The following is a 7,700-nucleotide window of genomic DNA, read 5'->3' on the forward strand; positions in this document are numbered from 1 at the left end:
ATTAATTCCCAATTAAAGTTGTAAGCTTTCTACGTACATAAACCTGGCTGGTGTATTAGTTGGAGACTGGCAATCTGTCGTTCCTTTTTCTTTTGTTTTGAAAGTTATATTCCCTGTTTTAAGGTAAGTTTGTCAGTGTACCAATTGCTAGTGGGTTTCCCTACAGGGGCATATGCATGGTATGAGGTCTTGGCCTCCACCACTCCTGAAAGTTTCTCAGTCACCTAAGAAAGCCGTTACCGGCCAAGAGGAGGGTCCCATCTTTGGAGCCGAACAGCTCTCATAAAATTTCAGTTTTATTTTAACAAACTCTATTAAGGTTGCCAATTCAAGCAAAAATGACAGGCCAGTTTTTTCCCTAATTACCCAGTCCAACCCTACACTCATTGTTCTCCTAACTGAACAAAGTTTTTCCAGTCTTTTAACTGAGGATAGAACCACTCAATGTCTAAACTGAGTAAAATCCTCCCAGTGCCTTCCACTGAGGATAACCCAGGTACTTCTTGAACCTGTTTCAAGGATAACCTATCCTCCAGAGAGGAGTTTAACACCACTGAATAAAACTTAGATCATCAACTAATAACGAGAGACCCTAGAACCAGGAGAGACTCATCCAAATTCGTATGGACTCTCCGAGGAGGCGGATGGGCCCAAGAGGCCTCTGCTGGTACCAAGGCTCCAGATCCTCGTAGAGTTCAGGCGAAGGAGAGGAGTCTGCTCTGGGTCCCTTTGTAATGGTCGCCAAAACTGTCGACTGAAATAAATGCACAGCCTTAAAGTCGAGAGTTATGTTTTATTTGGTGGACACTTCTGAGCCCGGGATAACAACCTCTCAGACTGCTCTGAGGGACTGCTCCAAAGAGGTACGGGAGGAGCCAGGATATATAGGAGTTTTACAACAAAGACCAGGTAGTCAGAACATTAAAGATTACTTGTTAACTGAAGAAAACCAGACATCCCAAGTTAAAGAATTTAGCTCTTTTCTCCTATGCGAGGGACCAAACGTTTGGGCTCATTGAATTCATCCCTTTGACAAGCACCCAGCTAGCCAGGGCCAGTATCCTGTCCTTTCTTATTCTGAGTCCCCTCAGGGCGCACTGCTGTGAGTGGCTGCAGAGGCTGGGCTGCAGGCTTGTCTTCCCTGGGGGGTGCGGCAGCCGCTGATGATTTGATAGCTTCTGCATTCTTTGTTTACTAGTATTCTCTGCAGTATTTTTCATTCACAGGCACATCCACAACTCTCTGAGATAAGTCCTCTGGGCCTTGGGCTTCTACTGAGACTGCTTAGGAATAATATCCTTCAACTTCTATTAGAAGTCCTGTTTTGTCACTTTAAGGATCTCTGAGGTACTGGCCCAGATTGTCCTGAGGCCTAAACAGAGGACTTATTGTCACATCCTTGGCTTCATCTTTACATCATATTTTTCTGGAAGGCTTCTAGATGCTGCCTTTGCCTAGAAGCCTTTTGTTAACTTTAGTATCTTTTGCCATCTAGGAGAGGCTGGGGATTTTCAAAGCAGCAGGTTCTGTCTCCCTTTTTATCTAAGCTAAAGTCCGTCCTTTACTTTAACTTTATTGTCTCCCATCTTGCCATGAATGGTAAGAAGACAGGCAGCACCTTCAACACTTCATTTTTTTTTAATTCCCACACCACTACACTACTTAAAAAGGGATCCTTTCCTCCAGTTTCCAATAACGTTTTTTGTACTTCCCTTTACACTCACAGGCAGGCTCCACAATGGCCATCAGGCTTCTGATAATGGTCTCTTCAAAGCATCTTTGACTATCTCTACCACTCTCTTCAAAGTCCTTCCAGATTCTGCCCTCTGGCCATTTCCAAAGCCATTCCCACCTTTCAGGTGTTTGCTTGTTTGTTGTTGTTTACCACAAAATCCTACTCTGTGACAACATCTGTTTTGTTTTCTATTGCTGCATGACAAATGCTTGGTCACATAGGTCATCTCTATTAAATGAGGTAGGGCTCTACTCTGGGGCATGAACACCAGGAGACAGGATCATTGGGGTGCTCTTAGAGGCTGGCTGTCACAGTGTCTGTGATGAACCAGCTGCTGGTCTTACTACTGCTCTGAGACCCAGGCTAGAGGGGCTTGTCACGGATCCCACACTTTAGGGGAGCCACTACCACCCTCTTCCAGCTTCATCTCTCTGCAAACAGCCAAGGGTGCAGTGTGTGAGATCAAGGAGATGTGCACACAGCCTGCTCCCAACCTTGTTCCATGTATCAGGGGTCCTGAATTTGCTGCACAGTGGCCCTAAACCCCAAGTTCCAAGAAGCCTGCATGCTCCTCTTCCCTGGATCTGTGCTTCTGAGGGTTAAGTGGCACTGCACTGTTATACTTACTTCCAGGACTGGGAGGAAACCAACTGTTGGTGACTATATTCAGGGAACAGGGGACAAGTGGACTTCAACATCCACGCATGTGCATGTGAGATCTCTTGAGGTGAGGAATGGAGCTCAGAGTGAGTAGAGAAGAGGAAGAGGCTGGACCTGGGGCCTGTGATGTGGACCAGTGGCCTGGGGTGGGGGTCCCCCTTTCCCCACATCGCTGGAACAGAACTCGGAGGAGCCCAGGTATTGTACGCACACAACAGGTGTTGTACACAGACCCTAAGTGACCCTCAAACTTTTTCTTATTCCTGCTCTTGAATTTTCCATCCCCTTAAGTTGGCCTGGACCTGTGATTTTCTTCTAACCATCAGAATGTGAAAATGTCAATGGAATGTCACACTCTTGATTACATTAGGTATGTTCCTGTAGTTTGATCCGTCTATCATTTATGTGGTGATTTGGTTTTGTTTAGCAATGGAGAACTAATACGCCTGGCCCAGGAGAGGACAGACCTGGAGACTCCCGGTCTCCTAACGTGCCCTCTTCAATATCACGCAACTATTGCTAACACAAACTTGTTACCGATAGCTTTGTGATTTTAAATTAGCGTAACGAGCTAAACAAGGAAAAAACCCTGAAATATGCAAAGTATTCTAAATCTGAAGTTGGTTTCCTGGCAATCAAGATGGTGTATTTATTTGGTAGATGAGATACCTTGTTTAATAGTTTATTAGTTGATTTGAAACTTTCAAGTAATTTTACACGTGGCATGCAGGCCCTTAATTGAACGTTGCCCTGAAAACTTTACAGCTTACATATGCTACAGTTTGTCCAGTTTGTGAAGACAGAGGCAGAGACTGGAGTTCTCCTGCCACAAGCCAAGGAATGCCAGGAGGCAGCAGAAACTGGAGAAGATGAGGAGGATTTTCCCCTGGAGCACCTTGCTTTCAGACTGCTGGCTGCTGCAACTGTGGGAGATTAAACTTTTATGTTGTTTCAAGCCACCCGCCTACCTTGTGGTAACTGGTTATGGCAGCCCTGTGAGCAACCCTTCCCAGTTGAATTCTCTCCCCCTCTCCACAAGACGTCACCACTACCCTTAGCAAGGGGTCTGTCGTTCTCATGCGTGCCCCTCTACACACTCCGTGCGTGCATCCCCCCCCCCACGCATGCCTTTTACTACATATACGCGTCCATAATCAATATGTGATTGTTTTACATGCTCTTAAACTTCGTATTCGTGGTATCGTAACGGTTCTATCCTTCTGAAACTAGTCTGTTCCCTCACCCACTTTTGCCACTGCCACCATCCAATCCTTGCCCCTCTTGGAGGTCTTTCTGTGTCTCAGACCCTTGAGAGAATTCTAGTCTCATCCCCACTCCAGCCTTTGCTGTCCCGTCCAGTTGACCGAAAATAGTGTCAAGTGGCTGGGTCAGTGCTGGCCTTACCACAGGAGAAGCTCAGTCCCTCACAGTCCTCCCCGGCCCCCCACACCCATCACTGCTCTAAACCAGTGATGCTCAAACTCTAGTGTGCTTCTCAGAGTCACCTGAAGGACACGTAAAACTCTGATTGCCGGCCCACCTTCAGAATGTCTGATTCAGTAACTCTGGAGTGGGGCCTGAGCATCTGCATTCCTCACAAGCTCCCAGGTGACGCTGATGCCGCTGGTCCACAGCAGCCCAGTGGCACCATCTGGTCTCCGGATGAGCTTGGTCATCCGTCGGTTTCTTTCAATAGAAGGAAGTAGGGGCTAGACCTCCACCTCTCCCTTTACGTTAACTGTTTATACACTGGCATTTTAATTAACTTGTGGCGGCAATAAAAGAACTTAAGACACGGTTTCAATGACAGTAAGGTGGCACAAAGCAAAAAGAAAAGATACAAGGATAGACCTGCATCAGTGTTATATACCTAAGAACTCTGCAGCTTATCCATTTCTGGCAAACTTTTATTTTTAACAGGGGCAAATGCTGTCAAACGTATCTGAAAAACTTAAGAGAAAAGTCAGATGAAGGTGGATAACACTTTTTGCATGATGAAATCGGGAACAAAACCAGTGTTGATAAAATTCCCACTGGCTACTGAGAAGCAGAAAATCTCAAATCCGTGAAGAACAATTTCGTTGTTTCTTCCTCCATCGTGTCTTTCTATGCCTGAGAACTGTGGGATGAAATAAGAGACAATTAGCAATTGCAAGCCAAGAACATGCAACACTGACTTTCTAAATCTAAGAAAACAGGCAATCCTACGTACGCCTGTTGTACCATCAAGAGAAATCAACACATTTTCCCCTTGCGACGCAGACGTCTGGACGTGTCTTCCATCATGCACCCCTCACACCAACCTCCTCTCCCACTTGCCAAACACCAGAAACGCCTGCTTTGTTGCTGTTGTTTTCTTGAGAGACTCATTAAATAAGTCAGTCTTTCCACCTTACTAGCCTGTGCTCTATCCATCAGTCACTCCCAGACCCTCTGTTTCCAGGCCTGCGAAAAGGAAGAGGAGAAGGACAGGGAAAAGCAAAGGAAGAAAGAGAAGGAGAGGACAGGCAAGATACAAGCTGACTTAATCACCAATTCAGTGGTGAACAACAGTCTTACCGAGGCTAACGTTCTTCTCTTTTGACTGACTGTCCCATGAAATATAAACCTTTACAACTGAACAAACAGTTAGGTATCAATCAACCAGTGGGCTCCCACTTGAAAATGTTCACTTGCTACACCTTTGTCAGCAGTCACATTCTCACGGGCATTTTCTCCCAGTTAGCCCAAGAGACCGTACTGCTGTAGCCCACTGATGAAGGCCCAGCTAGCGCACGTTCCAGTCACTTCAGCCGCCTGTTCTGGCAACTGTGTTCCAGACAAACAGTGCTCGCGGCTACCAGGTCTGATAAGTTTCCCACCTGCAGAAGTCTTACAGCTACCGCTCGGAGGGCCTGCAGCTGGGAGCGAAGCACATTTCAGAACACGCTCCATTCTACATTATCTAGCATACACGCCTTACGAACGTTAAGCTGTCCTGAAACTAGGCTTTAGCCAAATTTCCTTTACTACTATTTGCTTTGTGGAGGAAACTTAAAAACATAACACAATAGGCCTATGTCAGGAATGGCTGGGTGATACTCGGAGCTGCACACAGATACCTGGCTTCCCCGGGGCTGCCCTCTGCTGGGTCCACATCCTTTTCAGGTCCTCGCCCTGGTTCTTCGGTTCTTGGCCCTTCAGCTTCTTGGACCTCTTCATCAGAGTCTTCACACTGATATTCAGTCGCTTCTTTCGTGAAGAATAATACGGACTTTGGGACCAGAACTTCACGGAAAAAATAGCCCAACTTATAATCAGTGGCGATATCCAATACCCTACCCTCAGGAGAATCAGGAGGGTAGAAGTAGGTGAAGAAGGAACGACTGGGCACCTTGTCCGTGGCTGGTACCACACTTCCACGGCCCTCACACTTCTGCAGCTCGAGAGTTTTCATGGTGAGGTCTTTCCCCTCTTTCCAGTAGATCTCACAGCCTGTGCTGCTGATTATCTCTGGCCCTCTGGAGAAGAAGGGATCAGAATCATCTGGGTCTGAGCGCATTCGGTACGTTTTCGTCAGAACTTGGTTGAAAAAGTATTCGTTTGACTCAAAGATAAATTCTACGGTGAAGCCCATTGGTTCATCGACCCCAGAAAACTTTATTTTCACATCTGTCAAGTGCTCCAGGGCAAGTTCGTCATTTCCCCGGATCATCCTACCGAGCATCTTGACATTTTTAAAAGCTGTCAGCCAAAAGTGAGGTATGCCATTTATTTGCCCCTTTCCTTCAGGCTCTGCATCCATTTCTTCCCAAGCCCCTTCCGCCACACCTACTGCCCACTGACATTCCCCTTCTGTGGGCTCATGAATTGCATTGATGATGGCAGCTCTCCTATCGAACAGAGGTTCGTAGAAGGCAGCGTACTTTTTCTCGAGATCAAAAAGGTCTTTATAGAATTGGGCTTCTACTTGCGCATGTCGTGCCTGGAGGTTTTTGAGAGCTTTGACCCGCTGCGTAAGTGCTAGAGGCAAGCGCTGAGCACCGCCTGCCTTTGGGCCAGACGCCCCAACAGGGGCTGCGAGGGCCTGAGGACTCGGCCGCCACTCGCCAGCCTGGGCCCTGCCCTCGGGGCCACAGGCTCCAGCCTCCCAGGACTGGGAGGCATCAGCCAGGGCCTCGCCCCCCCACACCTCAGCTTCCTCTCCCAGGTCTTCCCGCTCCTGGGGCACAGGTCCCTCTCCCGGGGCTTCCACCTCCTGAGGAGGCGCGGGGCCCTCTGCAAGGTCTGCAAGGTCTGCAAGGTCTGCAAGGTCCAAGCGCTGCCAGAAGCGGCGCCGAGCCCCCACGCGGCCCGCGTGGGGCCGGACCAGGTCACGGTCGCTGTGTAGAAGGGAATGGACCAGAATGCGGAACAGGGACCCAGACCGCACGGTGGGGGCCTCACGGGCACCCGAGACGACTTCTGTGCCCTCCTGCCCGTCCTCCTCCTCCTCTTCTGTCTCCCTCTCTTCCTCCTCCTCGTCTTCGTCCCCCTCTTCTGACTGGTACTCCTCCTCCTCCTGGTCCTCGAACTCGAATTCAAACTCTTCCCTTTCCCCCTCCTCCTCTCCCAGCTCTACAGCCCAGTTCTCTTCCGCTGCGGCCTCGGCGACCTCCTCCTGCCAACCCTCATCCTCCGGAAGGACTCTGAAGACGCCCTGGACTCCATCCATCCCTTCCAAAGGTGACGCACCGACCCCAAGGAGTCTGTTGTCGCCGCCCGCCCAGCCAACAGCTGTGTCCCGGCCACCTGGGATCTGGCCGCGCTCCTCTGCGGCAGACATGGCAGGAGGGACGCGGCCGACACCGACCCGGCTGCAGCGACGACTACGGCGAAGATGGCGGCCGCCGGGCTGACCGCCGTTGCGGGGAGGCTGTTGGCAGCGGGCCCGCCTGGAGGTGGCGGGGGCGGCAGAGGGGGCGGCAGAGAAGCCGGCTGCGCAGGGAACAAGAAGAGTCTGCGAAGGCGCCTGTGGGGGCCCCGGGACAGGAGAGCCCCCGGGGCAGCCCGAGAAGTGGCCCGGGGAGACTGCGCCTGCGCCGGTGGTGGCGGCCGTCCCCAAGGCGGGAGAGCGTCTGGCTGACTGGCAGTGGGAGGCGGAGCTTGGAAACGTCAACAAAGAGCCACTTCCTCCAGCGCCAGCTCTGAGCTCATTGGCCAACAGGCAAAGACTGACATGCCCGTGGCCCAATGAGTGATCAAGGCCTTCAGCTTCCCTGGGGGCCTTCGAGTCCTGGGTGGCTCTTGAAGCCCACCCAAGTCCCTTCCGTTTCATTCTACCATT

The 7,700-nt window shown here is 50.1% G+C and overlaps 1 protein-coding gene across 2 annotated transcripts; it reads right to left on the minus strand.

Annotated features, from left to right (window-relative positions):
- Window positions 1-4,281: 4,281 nt before the first annotated feature.
- LOC140694638 (nucleosome assembly protein 1-like 1-A) lies at window positions 4,282-7,102 on the minus strand. 2 transcript variants are annotated; one of them, XM_072957788.1, is made up of 3 exons: window positions 5,769-7,102; window positions 5,497-5,626; window positions 4,282-4,514 (listed from the first exon to the last, which is right to left on the minus strand). In XM_072957788.1, the coding sequence occupies exons 1-3, from the start codon at window positions 7,086-7,088 to the stop codon at window positions 4,453-4,455; spliced, it is 1,512 nt and encodes a 503-aa protein (XP_072813889.1). In that variant the 5' UTR covers window positions 7,089-7,102; the 3' UTR covers window positions 4,282-4,452. The 2 variants fall into 2 exon arrangements, with proteins under 2 accessions (XP_072813889.1, XP_072813888.1); XM_072957787.1 differs by having other exon boundaries at window positions 5,497-7,102.
- Window positions 7,103-7,700: the final 598 nt, after the last annotated feature.

Source organism: Vicugna pacos, unplaced genomic scaffold, assembly GCF_048564905.1.
Source record: "Vicugna pacos unplaced genomic scaffold, VicPac4 scaffold_76, whole genome shotgun sequence".
Lineage (NCBI taxonomy): Eukaryota > Metazoa > Chordata > Mammalia > Artiodactyla > Camelidae > Vicugna > Vicugna pacos.

Coding starts and splice junctions, on each gene's coding strand:
- LOC140694638 (XM_072957787.1), bottom strand. CDS start 7,088: ATGGATGGAGTCCAGGGCGTCTTCAGAGTCCTTCCGGAGGATGAGGGT.